Below are 26,171 nucleotides of genomic sequence, written 5' to 3' on the forward strand. Positions count from 1 at the left end.
ATCCTGGCTGATGGGTTGGGGAGCAGGGAGGTGTTCCTGGAGTAAATACCACCTGAGATATATTGTTAAGAGCTTGTAGATGTGGCAGTCAGATGTGGGGGGAAGGACACTCCTGGAAGAAAGACCAGTGCGGACAAGGGCACGGAGGTGGAAAAACACAACAGGAAATATCAAGGCTCGAAAGGGAAGTCTATGAGGTTGGGCAGTGAGGATTGGTGGTCTGGGGAGCACAGACACCACCTGCAGCAACAACACGGGGGGCCTGAGGAGGGGAGGAGGTCGCACATAAAACCCTGGGAACACCATGGTCATCTCGTCAACTCCATCTCATAAGTGGCAGTGACAGTGGCCCTATGTGGCTTAGTGGAGCCCCTGGGCAGAGCCAGGGCAAGAAGAGGTCACTGATCTCATCTGAGTTTTCCCTGAGGTCCCAGTTCCACCATCTTCCTGGTCTTTTCCTTTACTCTTTCACGGACATAAGAGTTGGTGTGTTTGTGCTGCGAAGAGACACAAATGAATATTCTACTTAAACCTTCCATTAACCCACCATTTATTTATTATGTGTCAGACACTGTGCCAGGAACTTCAAGTCCCCATAGCAAGTTTAAGAAGTCGACATTAACCTTAGTCTTGGAAATGTGGGAACTGAGGCCTGGACAGGTTAAGACCCCACAACCTGCAAGTGGTAGACTAGGGATGCTCTCAAATCTGTTTGGCCTTGAAGTCTGTGTTCTTACCCCCTATCTTGCACTGCCTCTGAAATGTGCCCTTAAAATCCCCTCTGTGTGTCACATTTTCATATAAATAGAATCTTATTTCAAAGACAAGGGAGTCTTGCCCTGTGAAAGTATAGATTTCTGTTATGCACTCAAAATTGTTCTCTTAAAGCAAGTGTGGGCTTTAGTTTGCTTGCCTTCTGCTCCTTGGCACTGATGCCTGTTTAAGCTCTTATAATTCTCAGTCATTAAGACAGAAGAAACATTATTAGTTAGCTTCCTCCTCCAATCCTTATGTTAATATGAAGTATGTTTTTCCTTTATGAAGTTTGAAAAATGCAAGTAAAGAACATATGTGATAATGTAATAACCTAGATTTAAATTTTAAAAGATAACTAGAAAATTCTTATATGTTTAGAAACTAAGAAATTCACTTTCAAATAATCAATAGGCCAAGGAAGAAGTAATAATGAAACATAAAAACATTGTAAAGGAGATATAGGAAAAATACTACATACCAAAGTATATACTGCAGCTAAAACAGTACTTAGAGGACAATGTATAGCCTTCCATTTACATATTGGGAAAGGACTTGCTTTACTCTGGAATTGCTTTTGGGGAATTGAATTGTGATTTTTTTTTTAACTGTGATACCCTTGAAGGCCAGCTTCAGGGCCTGCACGTCTCTGTCACCCAGTAACATCACTCATTTCCGTCTCCCAGAGTCCCTCAGTTGCCGCAAGGAGCAAGGCAGGTACTATGACCAGCTCCTGAGGGATTGCATCAGCTGTGCATCCATCTGCGGACGTCACCCCAAGCAGTGCACATACTTCTGCGAGAACAAGCTCAGGAGCCACGTGAACCTCCCACCAGAGCTCAAGAGACAGCGGGCTGGAGAAGCTGAAACCAGGTCAGACGACTTGGGAAGGTACCAGGGAACAGAGCACAGAGGCTCAGAGGCAGGTCCAGGTAAGCCCTCTGAGGTTGGCCTGATGGTATCTGAGGGTCACAGTGGGAGGAAGGCCAGCTGCCAGGCCTAAATAAGGAGGGTCTGCAAAGCAGGAAGTCCAGAGTCCAGGCAAACAGCCAGAAGGCAGGGGAGGGTCGTCACAGGATAGAAATAAAAATTAAGCAAAATATCTAGAAGTCTGTGGGCCAGAAGGACACAGGAGGAAAAGAAGGGGAAAAAAAAAAAAAGAAGACCTGACCATTGAGAGCCTTATAGTGGAGGCTAAATGAGTTTTTAAAACACAGGGCAGTAGGTAACCAGCAGAGATAACCTTGTGAGCAAGATCTTTGATTCCATTTAGAGACAATAGTGACTTCCAAAGAATGAGAAGGAAAAAAGTATTACAAAACAACTGTGGTGGGGGTGTGGCCACCTGGGACATGGTGAGAAGGGTCCCTTCAACATCTACTAAGGGCCAAGCATTGAAAGTGTCTAAGTATTCTCCCAGAAAACACCTCTTGGCTTACCTACCCTGCTCTGTGGTGTCAGAAAGGATGGGAGGTGAATGCCATGTGGGTCCGTAAACACTTGAGCTAGTTACACTGCTCTTGGTCTGTCACGGGAGAGACAATAGGCCTGAAGCTCCCGGTGGCTTGACTGGTTTCTTTCCTCTGTTGTGACTCTCCTCACAATGACATCATTTCCATGGCACCAGACCCTAGGGCCGAGATACCAAAGGGCAGGTATTGTGTGCCCTGAGAATGGAGGTTGCCCAGCCCCAAGTTCTACTTGGTTAGACTGTTGGTGTTTACTCTTTTCTGTTCCCTTGTCAGTGAGCTGTTGCTGTGTAACAAACCGTCCCAAAACTCAGGGGCTTATTATTCTCGTGTATCTGGGTTTGGACTGGGCTCAGCTGTGTTCCGCTGGCTCAGCCAGAGGTGGCTCCACTCCAGGTGTCCCTTATCCTCTTCCCGGGAGCACCAGGCTGGCCGGGCATGTCCCTCTCATGACGATGGCAGGAGCATAAGAGGTAGAAATACACAAGGCTTGTGTTGCCAGGCTGGGGACACGCTGCTGCATTCTGTTACTCAAGTTGAAAAGGCAGTCAGATTCAAGGATGGGGAGACAGATGCGGGAGGAGAGACAAAGAATTCGTAGCTGGACTTTAATCCAGCACAGCCTCTCTCTCATGAGAACTGCAGATTCACGTGCAGGGGGGCATGGATACAGAGGGAGCAATGCGTGGAACAGGAAGGGTGGATGGGCGGGGCACACCTGTTCCTCCAGTGTCTAGTGACCCGTATGTCCAACCCGCAGCTGGCGATGTATTTGGATTCTTCCAGCCAAAGCCAGCACTTTCTCACCTTTGATGCCATAGGGTCCCCTTGAGATCCATCCTACCCATTTTACAGATCGAGAAACTGAGTCTCAACATTTAGAGTGACTTGCTGAGAGTTGTGCAATGAGTGCATGAGCAATGCTGAGCTGGGATTCAGGCCAAGTCTGTGGGTTCCGAAGTTTATCCCCTCCGCAAGAGCAAAAATCCCAGAGCGGCAGTCCTGGGATGGATTGTCACTCCCTGAGGGTAACCTGCTGCCCGTGGGGGCAAGATGAGCTATTCCTGCTTGTGACTCTCAGCCAAGCCTCACCCCTGCAGGGCAGCGGGTGGAATCTGGGGGCCTCATGTTGGCTCCAGGGCTAGATCCCCCAGGACGTGTGGATGGGAGTGTGTAAGGACACGGTGGGGAGCCAGTGGGGTCTACATGACAGGTCATGCCTGATCCTGCGGCATTAGCTGTCGCTCTCCTACCACAGCGCAGCTGGGGACACCACATGCCCTCCCAGGGACTTGGTGGCTTAATGACTGTCTTGCTATGGCCTGAGTCTCCCAGAGGCTGGGGTTTCGGTCCGTTCTGCTCTCTCCTCTGACACCTGCGTGTGCTGCTGGAGCGGGAGCTGGGCTTGGTGTGGATCATGAACAGCAGTACCAGGACCACACGGCGGGAGCACCAGGTGTGGACCTGTTTGGGGCATGGACTGCAGGACACCACGGGACCAGGCTGCCTCTGGCCGCAGCCCTGGGGGCCCCCACATAGGTCCAGAGCTCTGGGGAGTATCTCACTGGAGATACTGGTGGCGCTGACGTGTTCCCGTCCCCCTTGTGGGCTCCCCAGATCCTGCCATCCCCCTACTAAGTCCGCATCCCTGCCAGGCCCCACCTCAACCCTACTCCAGCTCTTTCGTGCAGTCCTTCCAGATTGTCATTCCTTCATCTGACACATAACTGTGAGGGTTTGCTGTGCATGGCCGAGGTGACAAGACAGGCAACTCCTGTCCCTGACCCCAGAGGAGGCACAGTCTAATGGGAGAGACAGGCGATGCATGAGACTCGGGCAAATGATAAATTAATCTCAGTGCGTGGTGGCAACGTAACCCAGCCAGGGGTGCGACGGGGGGCAAGGCAGGCTTCTCGGAGGAGGGGCCTTTGAGGCAGATGGGAGTAAAGTGGAAGCTGTGGAGACAGAGCCTGGTTCCATCCCTCACTAACTGTGTGACCCTGAGCAAGTTACTCAACCCCTCTGAGCCTTGGTTCTGTGAGAATGAGATAATACACCTGCATGGAGTTGTTGTGAAGATTTTAAAACCTGAGTGCCCACCAAGCATACAGTAAGTGCTCATTTAAAAAGAAACCATGTGTAAGAGAAGGTGGAGGAACGGTATTCCAGGCAGAGGGAACAGCACGTACAGATGCTGTGAGGAGTAAAGTTCCTGTGTCATGAAGGGCTGACAGGGGCTTCACGCTAGAGGGCAAATCGGAGGAGAACGACACGGAGTCTCTGCTCAGGGGCTCCCAGCCTGGGGGGGAGGTGGCCACTCCACGGAGGCAGGAGGGACCCCCACCCGAAAGTGCTGGTGCTTTGGAGGTTGCGACGATGATACCACACACTGGCCAAGAGCGTACAGAAATCTTGTGACCGACACCGTGAGGCTCTCAAGGGAGACAGCAGGACAGCTGCTCTGGAAAGGGCCCGAGAGGGCGGGGAAGGAGGCTGCCTGGGGTTTCATTGTGGACGGGGGTGGGCAGGCGAGAGATCCCCTGCGCGAGGGGCCACGCATGGTTGGAGTTTTCCACTAGCACCAGAAGCGCAGGCCCCTAGTCTTTCCCGTCAGCTTGCCACGACGTGGGGCAGAGTGGGGAGCCCGAATGAACCTACGGAGTGTGGCTGTTGGCTCCAGGGAGACGCCCAGGGGTGGGCTAGGTGGATGGAACGTCTGCCTCTCCCTGGACAGACTGCACGGTGAGGGGCTGCCCGGCTTCTGGGGAAGGGGAGGTGGGCGCCGGGGTCGGGGGCGGACGGAACAGCGGAGCAACCGAGGGCCCTGGGAGAGGATCAGAGGCCGATGACAGAGAGCCTCTGTGCGAGGATGGGGAGACTGATGCGCTCCTGGAGGCCCGGGCAGCCACAGACCAGAGGGAGGGGACTGGGCTGCAGGGAGATCCCCCAGGGCCCCTGAAGGGTGGCCATTGGAGAAGGCAGCAGGGACCCGGAGAGCCTGATTCTGGCAACAAAGAGGCCACAGATGACGAGGACCTGGATGGTCCTCGAGGGGTGGTGCCCGTGCACAGGGTGGGTGGGCAGCAGAGGCCCTCGGCTCTGGACAGCTGTGGACGCGTCGAGCACAGCGGGGCCACTCAGGCTCCGGGATGACTCGGCACCGCGGGGGCCCTTCTGCTAGTAATTCTAAAGCGCACGCAACAAGGCACGTAGGGTCACAGAGAAACCAGTGATGTTGAGATGCTGGTCACAACTGTATCTCCAAATAGTAAATCAAAGTAAATATTAAATCAAAAGATCACCAAAGCATTGCACACGTGGCAACCCCAGGATGAATCTTCGAGCTTTTCTATGAATGCATCAGAGAGCAAGATGGGGCGGTGGGCTGGATGAGGACAGTGGGTTTCGAACTACGGAGAAGCACAGACGACAGCGCGGGGTGCCGAGAGTCCCCGGGTTCCGCTACGGACAAAGCCACACGCCTGCTCCTACCGCTCGGGGCTGAGGCCTCCGCGCACAGAGGAGCAAAGGCGGAGTCTCAGTTGGCCATCAGGGAAGTTAAAGACGTGCCTTTCTTATCCAAGTCCACGGAGCCCCCAGATTTATCCACGGGCCCCCTGGGTCGCAGGTAAAGTGCTCCGGATGTGTTCGGAACAGGGCCCTCCACCAGCCTGCTGGCACCTGGATGCCAGCCCACCTGCCTGGGTGCCCCGGGGAAGTTTCTGGACCACTTGTGCCTAACTGTCCCCACCTGTAACCGTCATAACAGCACCGACCTCACAGGGCTCTCTTGGGCCTAAAGGGCTCTGGGATTTGGGGGCAGGGGGCCTCATTGCGTGGGAAGAGCCGAAGGTGGGTCCTTCCCTGGGCGGGCCACGTCCGCTTCCTGCGGCTGCTGTTAGGCCACGCCTCAGACTGGGAGCTTCAAACCACACGCATGTCCTCTCTCGCCGTTCTGGAGGCCGGAAGCCCGATATCCAGGTGTCGGCAGGGCGGTGCTCCCTCCAAAGGCTCTAGGGGAGGCCCTTTCCTTGCCCCACCCCGGTTCTGGTGGCCCCAGGGGGGCCTTAGCGTGTGTCGCCTCCCTCCAGTTTCTGCGCCCGTCGTCATGTGGCTTCACCGTGTGTCCGTCTTCTTCTCTTCTAAGGGCACTTGTCACTGAATTTAGGGTCTCCCTAATCTAGATGGTCTCGACTTGAAATCCTTAATTACACAAAGTTTCTTGTTTCCAAATAAGGTCACAGTTGCAGGTTACGAGGGGGCATCTCTCTGGGGGGAGGGAAGGAAGCCCAGTCGGGGGGAGGGAACCAGCGGGACCAAGAGCTCCGAGGTGGGTCTCCCCATGGGAGGGTGATACCAGCCCTGGGGGCAGCCAGGACCCCCACAAAGGTCCAGAGCTCTGGGGAGTATCTCACTGGAGACCTTGGATTTCGTGGGCCTACGGAGTGGCAGTTGTGTTTCCAAGAGTGGAAAAGATACCCCAGGGACCTTGTGTGCACAGAAAGGGACTGAGAGGGAAACTCTATGGGTGCTGGGGGGGGGAGGGAGTCTGCGAGGTCATAGAGGGTCCCCCAGACACACTGCAAAGGAGAGTCAGGGAGGTCAGAGCAGAACCCAGAGGGCTTTATGTCCATAAAGGCACAGAGGAGGAAAGTTCTGGAAGGATTAGGTCACAGCACAGAGGAAGTCGCAGATGTCCAGCAGTTCTGGCCACAAAGAGGCCAGAGAACCCTCTGAAGGGCCATTTTCAGGTGTCCGTGGTGGAGGCAGTCCTGACCTGAGGAAATGGCGGGGGGCACGGCAGGGAGCCCCTCTCTCACTGTGCCCGAGGCCAAGAGGCCAGGCCTCTCCCTCTCCCTCTCACGCTTAGCCTCGTCCTTATCAGGCCGTTAGCATCCCCTAGTCCAGTTTAACCCAATTCCACCAGATGGGAACGTGCACAGACCGCCCTCCAGGGCCCCCGTGTTCCCGGAGCAGCTTGGGATGCCATGCCAGGGGCGCAGAGCCCCCTGTGAAGATCGCAGGCGGGGGGCCTGAAGCCAGAGGAGGGGAGGGTGTGGAGGAGCGGGCGGGCAGCAGCGTCCAGCGTGGTGGGGAGCACTGGGCTGTGGGGTGCACGCACCCCAGGGAAAAAAGGCACAAGGAGATCACAGCTGGGGCACCGGCTCAGCAAACGGAAAGCACCACAGGCATTTCAGGAAGAGAAACACAGCGGCCGATGTGAGTCTGTCTGCGGGTCACGAGGGCAGGGTGGGAAACTGCGTCTTCTCACCGGGGTCACGTCTGTAAAAGCCAGCGGTCAGCCCTTCGGGGTCAGGGAGGACACCGCCTTTGTCTCAGGAGTTGCTCAAGGTTTCCTCGTGTGTGGGACCCAAAGCCAGACAGGGCGGCCTGGGGTTGCTCTTAAAAAACCCGGCTGAGAAGGGAGGGGAGGAACAGGCTGTGGCTGGAGTGGGTCCGGGGGCGGAAGGGGGCTTCCTTCACTCACTGGAGCGGCTTGAGCAAAGGGAAAGGCCAGTGGGCCTGATCCGGGGCCAGGAGAGGGGCCAAAGGGGGCAGGGGTGAGGCTGTGAAGGAGTCACCCCCCCTGCCCTTCCCCCAGCAGGATGCGGGTTCGCTCCCACAGGAAGCACGGGGACTCCGGGATCCCAGGCCCTGATGGGGGTGGCAGGTGGAGTGGGGGATGCCCCGCATCCTTTCCCGAGCTCGTCTCCCGGAACGGCAGCCACGTGTCGCACACACAAGCTCACACGGAGCCCGTGGGGGGCTGTCTGCGGAAAGGCCCCCCAGCGACCGGAGAGTGAGGCTCACAGTCACGGCAAGGTGGACATCGGGCCCAGTGTCGCCAGCACGTGCAGAGGGAAGGAGGGGACAACGCAGGTCCCCGTGGACGCGGCCCAGCAGCCGAGCACCAGTCTTCCGAGAGGGAAGAGGGGCTGAAATCCTCCTGAGTCTGGTGTCCTACAGCTGCCACCCCAGCCTCCCTCCTTCCTACGGACAAACTCCCACTGGCTGAGCCGTGGAGGCGTGGGGACATTTGGGGACTTGCGGCACCCGTGTCCCCCCTCCCACCCCAGAGCCTCGCAGCCTCGTATCCATTGACTCGCACTAGCTCGTGGATGCCAAACAATGCTGAGCGGAATCTCGTGCCCCATTTCACAGATGAGGAAACTGAGGGCTGAGCAAGCTGAGTACAGTGTCCAAAGCCACCTTCAACTCCAGCAGTTGTGGCTGCGGGGCCCTCGGCTGCGTCCGGCTCAGTGGGGCCATCTGGATTCCCGGCCCGCAGAGGCCCCTTTATCCGGCCCCTAAGTGACGGGTCGTAACCCCGACCACCTGGCCAGCCTAGCCTGAGCCGGGGACCGCAGCAGTCTGGGGAAATTCTATTTTTAGATGTGAGATTGCTTTGAAGACAGTAAAACAAAACAAAACAAAAATAAAAACCAGCCTGGAGATAAACTGTCCCTGGGCTGAGGCCAGCCTCGCTCCCCAGCAGCCTGCAGCCGTGTGTGCCCTCTGGTGGTGGTTCTCGGGAACTGCACCTGCACAGGCTGTCTGCCCTGGACTTGATTTTCCGACAAGGACAGAGAATGCATGTGTTCTTCTCACAAAACCTTTTGACTGTGCCCCTCTGCTCCCGGGGTCAGCAGACAGAGAAGACAGGGCAAGGCCTCTCTCTCCTGCAGGGGCCAGGTCACCGAGGGCCAACAGAAGGCGACCTCTGATGTCGTGACCCAAGAGACCTTCGTGATTGACCAAAGGAGAGCACAGAAGGGCACCCACACCCTCCAGGACGGTCTTGGTGCTCACCGCTGCCAGAGCCAGTGGCAGGGCCCATTCGGGTGGTACAGAGAGCAGCGGGGGACAGCCATCCCCTTCGTGGGTCCACCAGCTGCTGGGACTCTGACCGGCACCCCCCCACCGCCGTCCTTCTGGTGGCCCTTTTATGCAGCTCTTTGGACACGTGGGCAACCAGAACAGCTTCAAGCTGTTCTTCTGTTTTGAATAGATGTCACACACAAATGATTAAAAAAAGAAAAAGAAGAGGGGCGCCTGGGTGGCTCCGTCGGTTGAGCGTTTGACTCTTGACTTCAGCTCAGGTCTTGATGTCAGGTCCTGAGATTGAGCCCCATGCTGGGCTCTACGCTGGGCGCGGAAACTACTCTCCCTTATCTGAGGCACACCTACAGCTCCTCGCGGGGTTCACACCACTGCTGGCACCCAAAGTGCCCGCCTCCCGCTTTCGCTGCACACTTCGTGGGGTTCGGTCCGTCTGAGGTGACCCAGCTGCTTCAAAAAGGCTCCGGTGAACGCCTGTGTCTGTGTGGGCGGGACGTGGGCTGGAAGTGAAGTCACCGAATCCACGGGGATCAGGAAAGTGTGCTGTTTTTGTTGGTTGCTGGTTCCAAGTGCCCCCCAAACTTCTCTCCGCTCTCCCGCCCCCCAAACGAGGTGCTCTTGTGAGACGGGTGGGAGGGGACACCTGCACTTTGAATCTGCACGTCCCTTCCTGGTTCGGGGGCTCTGAAAGCAGGTACTCGGGGCAGGTCACCAGTAGGAGCTAGTCCCATGGCCCGCAGGAAACCTCAGACGGCTGGTCTGGACAGAGGGGCAGAGAGCAGCTGGGACGAGCCCCTCACCCCCTCAGGAGCACAGTCTGCTTGTTTACCAAAGGCTCCAAAAGCCACCGAAAACTTAGTGGCCTACAAATAACCCTGTTATTATCTCGCATGGTTCTGTGGGTTACCGGGCTCAGCTGGGCAGGCCTGCTGTCTGCTTGGGGTGTCTGTGCAGCCGCAGGCAGATGGTGCTGGGGGCGTGGGGGGATGGGGTCACCTGGAGCTTGGCTCTGATGCCGGGATGGCCGGGCCTCGCCCCTCCCTCAGTTTCAGGGCCCACCCCTCTCCAAGTGACCTCTCTGCACGGCCTCTCTACATGGCCTCTCTGCGTGGTCTCCCCACGTGGCCTCTCCACGTGGCCTCTCTGTGTGGCCTCTCCACGTGGCCTCTCTGTGTGGCCTCTCCACGTGGTCTCTCCGCGTGGCCTGTCCACGGTCCTTCTCATGCGGTGGCTCGGGGCTCCCAGGGGAGCAGAAGCAAGGGCTGCCAGGCCTTCAGAGGCGCCGATGGCTCCGCCACCTTCTACTGGTGTCAGGGAGGCTGGCCCGGTCCTGACGTGAAGGGCAGGCTGTGGGCAGGCAGTTCTTTGGGGACCGTCCGTGAACACTTGCTGCCAGGTCTGGGTGGTAGAATTCACGCTGAGAACGTCTGAAATACACAGATGGTCAGACTTGCTCTTGAATTGACACGGCAGTTCATTTGTATTTAGCAGTCTGGCGGCCGGGCATCCGTCCCTGATGTGAATGAAGGCCGCCGGCCTCTCCGCTGTGGATCCAGCCATAGGATGTCATTTTATTCCACAGCCGAGTAGGAGCGGGCAGGCGGATGGAAAGACCTGGGAGCTGGGAAATGCGAAGCGTTGCCCTTCTCTGCCCTATGCCCTGTGACCCTTCCCTGGCTCCTCTTCCCTCTGAGGGCCTCAGTCTCCAGATCTGTAATATCAAAGTATGGTGCTCACTGGGGGCTCTTTGCTTCCCCCTCCTCTGGGCCTCCCTGAGCTCCGGGCAAGGGACACGAAGGACAGCACCGCCCAGAGCACCCGGTCTCCCTCCATAAATGTCAGGGTGGCACCTGCCAGCTCTGTGACTTTACAAAACTCGTGACTCTGAGGAGCGTGTCGGGGGCGGTTTCCTCTTCATCGTGTCCGTGTGGCCAGCCCTGAGCACTGGCCCGGAGTCCATCACACCTGCTCCCAGGGACAGCGGCGACTGGGAACGGGGTGACTTTGAATCTGTTTTGTCACCTGCAAAATGGAGCGTCAACTGGTGCAGCCCCTGTGGAAAACAGTCTGGAGTTTCCTCAAAAAGAGACACAGAGAATTACCATCTGACCCAGAGATTCCTGCACTCATGGGTTTACGGCAGAAAACGGAAAACATGCGTCCACAAGAAAACTTGCACGCAAATGTTCACAGCAGCCCTATTGACAACAGCAAAACAAGGCAACAGCCCAAGCGTCCGCGGGCAGATGAACGGAGAAAGAGGGTTATGACCCTACAGCGGAACAGTATCCGGCCACACACAGGAGTGAAGTCCTGACACACAGGACAGTCCGCAGCAGCCTTGAAATCAGGCTCAGCGAGAGAAGCCAGACACAAAAGGCCCCATATTGTGCGATTAATTCCCTTCATAGGAAAGGTCCAGAATAGACACAACCACAGAGACAGAGGGGAGATCGGTGGTGCCAGGGGCTGGGACAGGGGACACGTGGAGTGACGGCTAGTGAGTGAGGACACGGGTGATGGAAATGTCTTCCCATCAGACGGCGGTGATGCTCGCACAACCTTGTGACTACACTCAAACCCACTGAGTTGCACACTCGAGGATGAGGACTGTGCTGCCAGATTGGCCCTATCTCAGGATCTAAAGGCAGGGTAATCAACCCACCTTTACGGGAGCAGGGGAATTATGGGAGACCCTCCCCGGAGCGCCTGCACGTGTAAGGGCTCCCTGGGTGGCCCACTTCATTACGCACACGGATTACCTCTGGCCCCTCTGTCTTTCTACCTGGGGCCTAGGCGTGCCCCGATTCCAGGGGCAGGAAAAATTTCAAGGGGAGGGCTTTGGTTCAGGGTCATCTTCCTCTGGTGTCCAAACCAGAGGATCAAGGCCCTGAGAAGTGGAGTGCCCAGCACCCCAGGTCCCCAGGGCCCTCTTGCCTTGCTATCCCAGACTCATTAGCACCTGGACCTGTCTCACTCTCCAAGTATGCTTCCCCAGGAAGGCCCCCTCTTGGAGGAAAGCCCAGGTCAGGACAATTCCCGGGATTATTGTCTGTCCATGTAGCTCTCCGCTTCTGGTACTGTCCCAACTTACGTCCTATGGCAAGAGCGGACGGCAGAAAGGGCCAGCTCTAGAAGTGCTGCTCTGAGCTCTCAGAAGACATTGCTACCAGCCTGGGATAGAGGGGGCTGATTTCCTCCCAAGTCCAGAGAAGGGTCCCCACCAGCCAAACTTCAGGGTGAGGAAGGGAACGAGCCTCTCCAGGAGCCAGACAGACGGACAACACTCTGGGGCTGGGGGCTCCGCCCTCCCGGGGGGCATATGAGGGAAAAGAAAGAGGAGGGGACACTCCAGAGAAGGGCCCTGGGCAGTGAAGGGCCCCTCCAGATCTCAGGGCCTCACATCTGTTTTGGGGCGCCCCCAGGGCTGAAGCTGAGCGCCGACCAGTTGGCTCTGGTCTACAGCACGCTGGGCCTCTGCCTCTGTGCCATCATCTGCTGCTTCCTCCTGGCCGTGGCCTGCTTCCTCAAGAGGAGAGGGGACCCATTCTCCTGCCAGCCCTCCGCGGCGCCATGTCGGACCCAGGCCAAGTCCTCCCAGGGTGAGCGAGAAACGGGCCCGCATACTCCCACCGCCTGTGGGACAAGCCGCGGGCCATCCCTCTGTCCCGGCACTGGCCCTGCTTCCAAAGGGACAGCATGTTGCCAGCTCTTCCTGAGAAAGGCCCAGGCCACGCACCTGCAGGACTTTTTTCTGTCTTGGTGAAATCAGGTTCAACATCAAGACAAGAGATGGGGCACCTGAGGAAGGGTGGGTGTAGGGTGATGGCCAGGGGGTTGGGTTGGCAGGGGCGCAGGGCTGAAACCTGGAGGAGGAGGTCCCCCTGGGGGCTTGGGGGTGAGGTCAGCCAAGGTGTGAAGGCCTGCTCCTATGCAGGCTCCCCAGCGGAAGGGGGCGCTGGCGACGAGAGGGGGCGCTGCCCGGCGCCGGCGGACAGGGCAGTTTACCTTCTGCGGGAACCTGACACCCTGGCCGAGGATCCCCTCGGTGCAGGGCGGTTGAGGAGGCGCCGTCGCCCTCTCCCCTTCCCGCAGATCACTGTCTGGAAGCTGGAATCGCCCCGGGCACGCTGCCAGAGCCGGTGGAGACGTGCAGCTTCTGCTTCCCGGAGCGCAGGCAGCCCACCCAGGAGAGCGCGGGCGCGCCCGGGACCCCTGACGCCGCGCCCTCGGGGAGGTGGGGGCGCCTAGGCCGGACCGCGACCGCACAGCCCTGCGTGCGCGCCGCAGACGGCGGCCTTGAGGTCCTGTGCGCCCCCGCGGAGGAGGGAGGCCCCGCCGAGTGACGAGTGATGTGGAAGGGTGAGACGGGGAGAGGGGTAGGAGTAGGAGGCGGAGAGAGAGATGGGGAGCGGGGAGAGAGGTGGGGAGAGGGAGGGAGATGGGGAGAGGAAAAGAGATGGGGAGATGGAGCGAGATGGGGAGAGGGAGAGAGATGGGGAGGGGGGAGAGAGGTGTCAGGGAAGGAGGCCGGTCACGTCTTTCTCCCACGTCTCCAACGCAGGTCACCGTCACCTACACACCTGCAGTGAAGCCATCCGTGCCTGCTGGACACAGCCCCCAAGAACCCTTCTTTAGAAATAAAACCTTCCCCGGCTGCCCACTCCGCCCTCTCCCTGGTTTTGGTCGTGTCTCCCTGGGATGCCTCTGGACGCCCCACCTCTCCCGCTGCCTCCCTGTGCGCAAGGCTCCTCCCGCAGACGCCTGGTTTCCAAGGACCTGCAAGTGGACCGCCCCACCAGGAGCTTGCTGACCTGTGCAGGGTGGGAAGCAGGGGGTACACCCCGGGACTCTGAGGCACGCTTTCATGTAAGAGGGAAAGTCAAAGAATGGAGGGAAGCCGGTGGGCCTCCTGCAGGAGGGCTGGGCTCACCTGCTTTCCTTTTGCAAACCAAGTTCTCCACCCTGCGTCCGTAGGCAGCGAGGCGAGCACAGCGCAACGTGTGTGTGTGTGTGTGTGTGTGTGTGTGTACGCGCGTGTGTGTGAGTGTGTGTGTGTCTGTGTAGTGCGGCATGGGGTGGACAGGAAGCGGCAGGCTGAGCCCAGGGCGCCCAGCCGCTCTGAAAGCCCAAGCCTCCTTGCCTGGCCCCCGGGGGTGCGCTCTCCTTCGCACACACCTTCGGCCCTTTCTAGCCACCAGCCTGTACTGTTAGCGGCTTCAGATTCTTCTTTCTATTCACCCCCCTTTTCTTCTAGCCCTACTCGAGTCTCACGCTAAATTCTACGCGTGATAACACTAAGCACTGATATCTGAACAGTCACACATTGTAGATGTGACCTGTGTTTTGTATTTCTATTTTTAGTGGCATTGAAATCGACATTTTAGTCACACTTAACATGCATGAGTCTTAGAAGCACTTACACGTAAGATAAAGCCATGATTATGGGAATGAAAATGATTCATCCTGTGCCACCAAGATTCCCTTGCACAGCGACACGCACCAGACGTTCACGTAACACACGTTGGGTGGTGTAGACGGGATGCCCGATGCGCCACCTGTCCACCCTCCTCGGGCTAACAGGCTGTCTCGGCTTCCTGGGGCTTCTGGAACAAACTAGTACACACGGGGAGGTTTAAGGGACAGAAAGTCACTGTCCCCTACTTCTCGAGGTGCTAACGGAGCTGCCTCCTTCTGCGAGGGACCGGTCTGCTCCGGGCCACTCGGCTTGGCCTGCGTCGTCTCGCCCTCTGTGTCTGGGGCTTAATCATGTCCTTTATTAAGGACGCCAGTCGTACTGGTTCGGGGCCCGCCCGGCTGCCTCGTTTAACTCCATCACCTCTGTAAACACTCCATGTTCAAATAAGGTCACATCCCAGGGAGCTGAGGGTTAGGGCTTAACATGTGAACCGGGGGCTTCTAAAGCGTTTCTGCCCGAGACACGTGTCTGACCCGTCGCACAGTCAGCCCCACATGGCAAACGGCGACCCCCTGGTGTTTCCTGCCACCAAGCCCATGCAAGCAGCTTATCCGATGACGGGATTGACACTAAAGCCCTGTAACTGGTGTAGATGTCCCCGCACGCTGACAAGGTAACGGCATGTTTGGGAGACATCCAGGTACCACTGAGACGGGAAGGCTCACCTGGAAGGTGTGCGGGTTTCTGTTTCTTCTCCAGCGTTCCAGCTCTGCATCCGAACCCAGGGACTCTGGGGGATGTTTCTGGTAGTGCTGGGGAAGTCAGGGCTGCAGAAAACGCCAGGCGCTGAGTGCCCGACCCTGGCCCCCATCAGACAAGAATAATAGTGGTTTTCAGGTTTTCAGTTGCTCTTTGTTGTATGTGTGTGTGTGTGTGTGTGTGTGTGTGTGTGTGTGTGTGTGTGTGTGTTTTAAGACAGGGATCCCTGTGATAGATAGTAAATCGGAAACTAAATACTGTCTGTGTTACGCACGCTCTGGATAAAGTTCTCTTGGTTCTATCTGCAACATATATTTTGATTCCTGCCACTTGTCCCTGCCTCGGAGCCAGGCTCCTGCCACAGCTCCCCCGCGGGAGTGCACCAGCGCCCCCTGGCCGCTCTGTCACCACCCTGTCCCCTAGCCTGGGACACAGCCAGCTTTGCTGGAAAGGGTCAGAGAGTGACTATCCTGGGCTTTGTAGCCTGTTGGGTTCCTGCGACAGCGGCCGGACAGGTACGCGGCCCCAGCCACAGTAGCAAGCAGGGAAGGCTGTGCTCCCTAACGGGACTTCTAGAAGCAGGTGGCGGGTCAGATTTGATCCGCGGGCCAGACCTTGGAACCCGGCCCTTTCCCCATTCATGGCAGCCCTGATCTTTTTTTTCCTTTTCAGCTTTATTAAGATAGAGTTGACCTGTAACGTTGTGTACGTTTATGATGTCAAATGTGACGATCTGACACATTTACATATTGCAAGACGATGACCGCCGTAGCATTAAGGAACCGTTCCATCCCATCACACAATTACCGTTCCTTTCCGGTGGTCAGAACACCTAAGATCTACTCTCTTAGCCACTTTCAAGGAGATGATACAGTATTATTGCCGTGGCCTCCATGGGGTACATTAGCTCCTCCGAACTTGTTCATCTTGTAAAAGGAAGTTTGCGCCCTTTGACCAGCATCTCACCCCCACCCCCACCCCAACCCCCCTAACCACCATTCTACTTGCTGTTTCTCTGAACCCTGATCTTTTCATTTATGCTTCTGAAATTTTTTTAAAGATCACATTTATTTATTTGAGAGAGAGAGAGAGAGATTGAGAGAATGAGTGGGAGGAGGGGCGGAGGGGCAGAGGGAGAGGGAGAAGTGCAGGGAGCCCCACGCGGGACTCGATCCCAGGGCCCTGGGATCATGACCTGAGCTGAAGGCAGACGCTCAACCGACTGAGCCACCCAGGCGCCCTATGCCTCTTAAATTTGTCTTGATGGTATGTCTTTCGTTCATCACAGTCAACCCTCAAATAATAATATACCACTGCACACAGAGCGTAAGAACCTTACAGCAGTACCCTCCCAACGCCCCCCAGCTTCTGTGCTGCCGCCCGCACGCATTTTCCTTACATGTTCTATCAACCTTTTATTTTATTTTTTTTAAAGGTTTTATTTATTTATTCATTCGACAGAGATAGAGACAGCCAGCGAGACAGGGAACACAAGCAGGGGGAGTGGGAGAGGAAGAAGCAGGCTCATAGCGGAGGAGCCTGATGTGGGGCTCGATCCCATAACGCTGGGATTACGCCCTGAGCCGAAGGCAGACGCTTAACCGCTGTGCCACCCAGGTGCCCCTCTATCAACCCTTTAAACATCACTACTATTTTTGCTTTAGAAGTTCAGTACTTTCAGAGCAATTAAAAATAAGAAAAACAATGCGTTTTATGTTTACCTTAATTTCTGGAAATCCTCACTGTTTGGTGTAAAGCCAAGTGTCTGGTAACATGTCCCTTCTGTCTGAAGAACTTCCTTTATTCCTTGTCCTGAAAGTCTGCAGGGGAGTGGGAGAGGAAGAAGCAGGCTCATAGCGGAGGAGCCTGATGTGGGGCTCGATCCCATAACGCCGGGATCACGCCCTGAGCCGAAGGCAGACGCTTAACCGCTGTGCCACCCAGGCACCCCTCTATCAACCCTTTAAACATCACTACTATTTTTGCTTTAGAAGTTCAGTATTTCAGAGCAATTAAAAATAAGAAAAACAATGCCTTTTATGTTTACCTTAATTTCTGGATCCTCACTGGTGTAAAGCCAAGTATCTGGTAACATGTTCCTTCTGTCTGAAGAACTTCCTTTATTCCTTGTCCTGCAAGTCTGCAGGATGTGAATTCTTTCCATTTTTGTTTGTTTGGAAAAGTCTTTATTTCTCTTGGGTTTTTGAAAGATGTTTTTGTGCCTGGGTATAGACTGGGGTTGCCAGTTCTTTCCTTTCAGAATTTTAAAGACATTACTCCGTTATCCGTGGTTTGCATAGTTTCCGAGAAGACATCTCCTCTGATTCCTCTCTTTGTTCCTTTGTAGTCTGTGCCCTCAATTTCTTCTCCTTCTCTTACCTTTTTATTTATTTTTAAAGATTTTATTTATTTATTTGACAGAGAAAGAGAGCACAGCAAGGGGGAGGGGCAGGCAGAGGCAGAGGGAGAAGCAGACTCCCAGCTGAGCAGGGAGCCCGATGCGGGGCTTGATCCCAGGACCCTGGGATCATGACCTGAGCCGAAGGCAGTCGCTTAACCGACTGAGTCACCCAGGCGCCCTTCTTACCTTTTTAGCAGTTGGAATATGTTGTGTCTAGGAGGTTTTGGGTTAGGTCCTTTTTGGTTTTTGTTTTTTTGTTTTTGTTTTGTTGGGTTTCTTTTTTGAGAGAGAGAGAGCATGTGAGCGGGGGAGGAGGGGCACAAGGAGAGGGAGAGACAGCATCCTAGGCAGGCTCCACACCCGGCTCAGAGCCCGTCTCGGGACTCGATCTCACAACCCTGAGATGACGATGTGAGCCAAAAACAAGAGTTAGATGCGTAACCAACTGAGCCACCCAAGTGCCCTGGATTAGGTTTGGTTTTTGTTTATCCTGCTTGGGGTTCTCCGAGATTTTTTGATCTGTAGCTTGATGTCTTTCATTATTAAAAACTATATTTATTGGCCATTCATTATCTCTTCCAACTGTTTGATATCATCCCACAGCTCTGGTGCCCTGTTATTTTATTGGTTTTTCCCCCCCATTCCTTTTCCTTTTTGTGGTTCAGTCTGGGTAAATTCTACTGGCCTTCAAGTTCACTGCTTCATTCCTCAGCTGTGTTGAGCTGACTGGTGGGCCTTCGTCTCAATTACATGGGTTTTCCTTCCAGAGTTTCCATTTGACTCTTACCATTTCCAGCTCTCCGCTGAAGCCCCCCCTCTATTCAGGCTGAAGCCCCCCCTCTATACAGGCATGTATTCCGCATTTTCCATGAGAGAATTCGACATATGGATCTTAGTTGTTTAAACATTCCTGCCTAACACTTTCAACACCCAGATCACCCCGGACTCTGGCTCTGTGCAGTGATTTGTCTCGTGGCAATGGCTTGTTTTTACTTGGTCGCTTGTGTGTCTTGTGATCTTTCTAACAAACGCCAGATCTGCACGGGACGGTAGGCAGAAGGACGAAGTGCGTATGCGGGAAACGGGCACGCTTGCTCACCTGCACAGTGTGAGGGGTTGAGTCGAGCAAGTTATGAGCTGAGCTGGGTTTGGGTTTTGTTGCTGTATGCTCACCTTTTGTGCCTTGCTGGCTTCAAATGCCCCTGGTGTTACCACGTTCTTGGTGGCAGAGGGTGGCTGGGTTTGTGATATTCCTGCTACGCCCTCAGCTCTATGCCTTCCCTGCATGCCTCTGCCGGAAGAGGGTCATTCTCCATTCTTTGCCCTCCGTCCGTGGCGGACGACGTTATTTGGTGCTTGCCAACCTGGGGGCTGGCAGACGGGGGGAGCGGTCTCCCATCCTGTTCCGACTCAGTCTCAGGCAGCCCACGTTCCGGAGCTGAGGGAATAAGCCTTATCCAGTGGTCCTCCCCTCCACCTAGGAATGGAATCTCTCTCACGGATCAGGCCCGGGACAGTGTCCTGCCCCCAGATGGACTAGAGGGTACTTTCCTTCCTCTCGCCTGCAGTGTGTTTAGCACCTGTATCCTGAGTTTGCTGCCCTTTCCCCAGCTTTGGTTTGTTAGGGAAGAAGAGTGTGGGTGGGCCTGTGAATACTTCCAGCAGCCAAGGCCCCACACCTGCACCTTTGAGGGACGCTTCCTGTGGTCTCCGCTCTGTGCCTGATGTTTTTTATAAGGTCCAGTGGAAGTGTATGGAGAAGAACCTGCAAGTCGTGTCAACTCCCCTTGTTCGACGTTCCTGAAAGTTCTGTGCTCTCGTGCTAACCCGCACTCAGCCTTCAGCAATCCCTTAAAGCATTGGAGGACCTCTTGCCCATTTGCAAGGCGGCTCTGCCTTCTTCCCTGCTCTCGTCCCCTCTCTCCTCGGGGGCACCTGCCTTCCTTAGACTCCAGGCTACCTGGCTGCCCTGCGGCTTCGCCTCACAGGTGGGCTCAGGGAAGATACGGCTTTGTGGATTATCTGGCTTTATTACCACTTGGGAAGGAGTGCTTCTCTCTCTGGCTTTTTCCTTCCCAGGTGGCCCTGGAAGCCAGAGTGACCTTATAAAATATCGATTACATCATGTCTTTTCACGGCTTAAAACCCTCCAGCGGGTTCTCAACACCGAATAAAACCTCAACCTCCTACAAGGGCCTCTGAGCCCATGTGCCCTGGCCCCTGGCCTCCTCTCAGAGTCAGCTCAGATCACACTCCAGGGCACCCACCACCCCGCAGCCCCTCGCACCCGCATCCTCCTGTCCCGAGGCTTTTGCCTTTGCCGTTCCCTCTACCAGGAATGCTCTTTCCCGCATCTTCACCCAGGCTGGACTGTGGTGCAGACACATGCGGTCTCGTTCCAACTGAACAGGGACAGGTCCCCCATCCGCTTAGCTAAACGCCTGGTTTTGCCTTCCTACTTTTTGTTGACACACTCTCATTTATAGACTAATCAAAGGAAAACCCCAAAACGTATCCTCAGAAATGCACATATGGGCTTGGTATGCCTGTTCCCCTGTGAGTCAGAAGACACACCACACACCCAGAGAGCCCCAAGCTTGGCTCTCAGGTTTGGGGTTTTAAAAAAATATTTATATAATTCTTACTCCAAGCCAAGCATTTTCCTAAGCACTTTCCATATATTAACTCAATTTTTTCCCCATGCAATCATCCTATGCGAGGATATACTATTAGTGTCCCCACGTTATAGATGAGGCTTGAAGAGTTGAAGGAACTTACCCAGAACCAGGGTTCATGCTCGGGCAATCTGGCTCCCTACCCTGTCTCTTAATCACTGGACTATACCACAGAGAAGGTTAAAATTACAATGTAAAATGTCAGAGAAGCTGGAACAGCCATTCAGCATGCAGTGACATGCCCGACAAGGCAGAGACACCACATGAACCCACTGGCGCGGAAAGCACGAAAAGTCCTGGCTGGAGACCAGGGGGAATTTTTCCACTGGCTCCTCGGGAGAACCAGGCCACTTCACAGGTCAGAGACACAGTGGTCACACAATGTCCCTCCTTCAATCCTTCGAGACTCGGCTCTTAGAATCAATGGGAAAAAACCAGCGTGGGCTGGATCCGAGAGCAGACCAAAGGGGGCTCGCTAAGGTGTCCCTCTGAGCCTCAATTTTCCCGTCTTCAAGGACATGCTGTTCCTTTTACCTGGAATGTTCTATCTCTGATAGCCTGTGCTCAGTCTCTTACTTCATTCAGGTCCCTGCTCTGAGGTTGTCTTATTGGAGAGCCATTTGACCACCTGCTGTCGGGCTCTGGCCCCCAGCCTGTCTCGTCTACACAGTGCTTACCACAATCTGACGTAGACGCGTCCGCTCCGTGAGAACAGGACTGTGGTCTCTTGCTCCCGCGTGTCCAGAACAGTACAAGTCCTGCACGATACAGAGGGTCAAATAGTTGTGAAATGAGGGGCGCCTGGGTGGCACAGTCGTTAAGCGTCTGCCTTCGGCTCAGGGCGTGATCCCGGCGTTCTGGGATCGAGCCCCACATCAGGCTCCTCTGCTGGGAGCCTGCTTCTCCCTCTCCCAATCCCCCCGCCTATGTTCCCTCTCTCGATGGCTGTCTCTCTCTCTGTCGAATAAATAAATAAAATCTTTTAAAAAAATAGTTGTGAAATGAATAGATTCAGGAGCCCAATGGAATCCTTGTTAAAGTCTTTTCTACTTGGAACATTCTACAAAAATGCAATGTATTTACATTTCGCCTCCCTCTCCTAGCTACTGGCATTGACATCCATTCTCGACAGACTGGTATCACCATCAGGAGAGGCAAGCAGAAAAACATCTTAAGACTCATCAAACAGCAGGGGTGGAATGGAGTTTCCCGACCACCCATTTTAAGCTCTGCCTCTTTTCATCTTACGGCCAAGGGGCCAGGGGGCTCAAGAGAATCGCCAGCCCTAGGAGCACCTCCAAGGAGCACGGAGCCCCAACTAGAATGCTCATCTCTAGTTCCCGGGAAAGAGCCTTTCCTGCTCCATGAAACTGCTTTTCGCCGGAGCAGGCCCATCCACTGACCGAGACAGAACGGAGGGGGCACGTGGAGCTCTGATTAGCCCGTTAGTCTTCACGAATTTGTGGCGTGCAGAGTGTTTGCCTCAAACGTACATGAGCTCCCACGTTGGGATAAAATGCGTTAAGATTTCAGGTGGTTACATTTCTTCCCATGAAAAAGGTGGCGCGTGCCCTCCTCACTGGCGGAGTTGTGTGTGCAGACAGGGAGCCGGGGACCCGGGCAAGCCTGGGAGCGCGGTCCAGGTTGGGGCTTCCGGTTTGCTCTGAATGGCACTGGTCATCGTGTCCGTTGCAAGAGCCGGTACTAATGCATGAACGTGAGAGTTTCAGGACGCAGACATGTCACTGAGTGCAGGGGATGCTGTGGTGCACGCCCCAGGCACCGCCGGACTGAAGTGCCCGGTTCTCCCTCTGGAGGAGGACTGTCCTTTCATCAACAGGGCCACCTCACCCACACCACCGATGTCCCCGTCCTGCTAAATGTCACTTCCTCAGGCCCCGAACGGCCCTGTAAGATTGCCAGAGAACTCTGTACCGAGTTTGCCCACGGTTCTCAGATACTATGTCAACACTATTTCCCTTCCTGCATGTTCCTTGGGGACAGGACCTGGCCCCTTTCTGCTCCCCATCACATTCCACTGGAGATCTTTTCTTACTGAAGTCACACGCTGAGTACGAGAGTCACTTATTAATGAATATTGTGGAGTGGGAGCTATGTTAAGTGCTGGGGATATGCGAAGACTCGACCTGGCCCATCCCCAGTTTTAGGGATCATCCTAAATGCAGCCCAAGACAGTAGTGTTTCTTTAAAAAAATATGTATTTCTTGCTCACACGAGTGTCCGGTCACCTATAAGTTCTCCTCCGCGTGACCCATTACCTGGGACATGCTGGCCAATGGAGACTAACTGAACGTGGCCAGTCGTGGCTGAGGGGACAGCGAGCATGGGGCAACATGCACCGGCTCTGAGTCTGCCCAGAAAGTGTATAGACGTTTTTTTTTTTTTAAATGGAAGTATGTTTGATCCATTCTGTGGTTATTCCCCCAGTTCCTAAGTGTATAGTGGGCATACCTGGCATTGGCAGGATCCCTACGGTGACTTTTTACCCACTAGGTGAGGGCTGATGTGGTTGGAAGGACTATGTAGAATTTTTCTTTTTCTTTTTCTTTTTCTTTCTCCTTTCTTTCTTTCTTCCTTCCTTCCTTTCTTTCTCTTTCTTTCTTTCTCTTTCTTCCTTCCTTCCTTCCTTCCTTTCTTCTTTCTTTCCTTTTCTTTTCTCTCTCCCCCTTCCTTCCTTCCTCTTTTCTTTCCTTTTTCTCTTTCTTATCTCTCTTTTCCTTTACGATTTTATTATTTGAGAGCGAGCGAGCACAAGAGCACGAGCGGGGAGGAAAGGCAGAGGGAGAGAGAGAAGCCGGCTCCCCGCTGAGCAGGGAGCCCAACGCAGCACTCGATCCCAGGGCCCCAGGATCATGACCTGAGCCAAAGGCAGACGCCCAACCAACTGAGCCACCCCTCCGGGGGGATTTCAAAGAGTAACACCCCAAAGGCACAGCAGTGATATTACGTAACACAGGCCCTCGCAGTTCACCTGTACGCCGTGTGCAGATCGCGGGAATGACGGCCGACTTCTAGAAACCTGATCAGGGGCCGTCCGATCGCAGCTGCTGTCAGAGGCAGCGCCGTTACTGGAGCAAGTCAACATGGCTCCTGGCACGAAGTATGCAGCTGGTGACCTGACTAAAGCATTTTTATTCCCATACCAATTTGAAAGGCCCACCGAGGGGCCTTGCTTCTACTTGACGGGGCCCGCAGCATACCTTCCCGGTACAGACTCGGGGCTACGTCACTCTGCTATAGGAAGTCTGTATGCACACTGACTGCCTTGATACTCCATCACTCACGGCTCTGGTCCACTCTGCTGCTGGCATTATGCTGACTGGCTCTGAGAAGCACGGAGCAGTAAATTCTACAGAGGAGACAAGTGAGCCAAAGCATGAGGAATAAACTCCCCGAAACTCAGGCCCCCAACTCCATGAAGTTTCTGGGGGCTCAGGGGTCTGAAGCCTGTCAGGATATCCTCTTCAAGGTGAAGGACAAATGGCTGCAAGTCGCACCACCTACTATGTAAAAAGAGCCACAATGCCTGACGGGTCTTGCTGGGTTTGCGAGGTTGCACACACATCCTAGCGTGTCAATCCGACCCACCTCCAGAGGCATCACACAGCTCCCAGCTGCGAGGAGGACCTAAGTTCAGGCTGTCAAACACGCCGTACTACACTCAAATCGTAGGATCCAGAAGATCCAGCGATACTCCAAGTGGGCAGATAAGGACGCTTTAGGGAGACGCTAGCGGGGGCCAGCAGGCGAGGAACAGCACAGACCTCCAGGATTTCAGAGCAACTCCCATCTACGTCTTCCGCAGATACGTACCCTTTCTAGAAACAGCTCCTGCTCGTCTCTCGGACTTCGCACGCTAAACGTGTACTCACAGGTCATGAGCTGCCCGTGCAGCCCGGGCATCCCACAGCAGAACGAGTGGTCTGACCTGCCTGGCCTTAAGGCTGGGCGGCAGCCACGGATCGTGCAGCGGAAACGGCACGTGAAAGAGCGAGCGCAGGCCTGCCCAGGTGAACTGCACGAACAGGTGGCTTGGACTTTCAACGGACACCTGCTGCATGGCATCGGGTGCTTTTTTGTGGCCAGATGACTGAGGTCACCTACGGACAGTGATGGAGGAAAACCCTGAGTGGAGCTTTGAGCTGTACGTCTGGTTACCCACTTGTCTGGAACGAGACAGGATGGGGCGACGTTGATCTGTGCTGAGCTAACAGCTTGCTTGGACGGTCAAACATCTGGAAGAGGATTCCAGGATTAGTGACGAGGTCTGGATGGGGACAGAGGTCTCAAAATGGGCACAGACCGTGAAGAGACCTGTATCCATGTGTGCCTGCTGGAGAATCCCTACAGGGGACGCTCTTATGATCAGGGAGGCAAAACGGCATGCCTGTGGATACAGTGAGCTTCCTTCCCCAGACACCATGCTTGCTTGGTGGACCCATGAACCAAGGGGCCATCAAGACAGGGTGGGGGCTGAACTAGGTTCAACGTCTTAGATCTGCCCTGCCCAAGGCTCACCAACCTAACTACCGCTGAGTGCCTAACCAGCGAACTACGAACACTAACACCGAGTCCCTCGGCTGGCGTTTCCTAAGAGGACCGGCCGGCCACCCGGCGGCAGGTTGACTACACTGGGCCTCTTGCATCATGGAAGGTTGGTCTTCTTGGAATAAACTCATATTCTGATGACGGACACGCCCACCCCGCCCATCAGCACCACCATCCATGGTCACACTCCGCAAATAGCTGTTGATCACAGAACCCAGATCACAGAACCCAAATCACAGCAACGGACGTTCATGAGCAACAGGCTTGCGTCCGAAGAACTGTTCACACTGCATCACCCCCCACCGGGACACAGCTGGGCATACTGAGGACTCAGCTATGGTGAAGGAATGGGGTTCTGTCTTCCAGGATGACTTGTATGCCTTTAGCCAGAGACCGTTATCTGGGGCAGACTCCCCCCCTCCCCTAGCCAGGACATATGGGTCTGAGGAGCCAGCTGCGGGGGTGGGGTTGGCACTTCCCGGTATTATACTAAATAACCCAATCACAGAGTCTTTTTATTCCAGGCCTGGAAAATCTGGGCTTTGTTGGCTTGATGGTCTTCCCCTGAGGGACACAACACTGGTTCTGGGTGATCTGAACTGATTGCTACTCCGTGGGGACAGAGGACTAAGCCTGGGACCCAGAGGTCGCTGGTGTCTCTTGGTGCTTCCATGTAAAGGAAGTAAAGGAACTTGCAACAGAAGTTTCTAAAATGGGACAGCTCAGCAAGGAAGCTTTGGGTCAACCAAGTAAAAACCAGTTAAGGGAGGCTCTGAGGACAACGAAGTGTGGAGGGAGGCGGGAGGATGTCACAAACGCCAAGTACAGTGGTGTGACCAATTACAGGATCAAGGGCAGGACTAACTGCACATTTTCTCTTTACGGATTCATATATGCTCTTTCCTCGTCTGGGGAGCTTACTACAAACACGTATCGTCATACCGCACCCTGGGTCTCGTCATCAGACGCTGGCAACGATTCCTGCATTTAAAAAGCTCCTCCGGGGACTGTGACGGTGACACACTGACAATGCATGGTTGTCCTGACTCCCGGATGCCAAGAGGAGGGAAGAGGAGGAGAATGCGGGGTGCACGGACGTCCCGACACCCAGAGCCGGCACTGGACTGGCCCAAACCAGGTCTGAGCTCCGGCCGCTGAGCTCAGCGGGGCTGCTGTGGCGCCGAGCCCTGCCCTGGCAGCCCCAGCCCTGGCGGCCGTNCAGCGCCCCCTCCCCTCCGCTGCGCCCTCTCGGCTGCTGTCAGTAGTAAGAGGAGAGCCGGCCAGTG

The 26,171-nt window shown here is 55.1% G+C and overlaps 1 protein-coding gene across 1 annotated transcript in view; it reads left to right on the forward strand.

Annotated features, from left to right (window-relative positions):
* The window catches only part of TNFRSF13B (TNF receptor superfamily member 13B), a 33,588-nt gene extending 19,863 nt beyond the window's left edge, over positions 1-13,725 (forward strand). Inside the window, exons 3-6 of the mRNA XM_040630173.1 lie at positions 1,440-1,685; positions 12,488-12,664; positions 13,158-13,424; positions 13,627-13,725. Coding sequence (XP_040486107.1) covers positions 1,440-1,685; positions 12,488-12,664; positions 13,158-13,408 — 674 coding nt within the window. The 3' untranslated portion in view covers positions 13,409-13,424; positions 13,627-13,725. The remainder of the gene's footprint in view (positions 1-1,439; positions 1,686-12,487; positions 12,665-13,157; positions 13,425-13,626) is intronic.
* The last annotated feature ends 12,446 nt before the right edge of the window (positions 13,726-26,171 follow it).

This window comes from Ursus maritimus, unplaced genomic scaffold, assembly GCF_017311325.1.
Source record: "Ursus maritimus isolate PB19 unplaced genomic scaffold, ASM1731132v1 scaffold_14, whole genome shotgun sequence".
Classification (NCBI taxonomy): domain Eukaryota; kingdom Metazoa; phylum Chordata; class Mammalia; order Carnivora; family Ursidae; genus Ursus; species Ursus maritimus.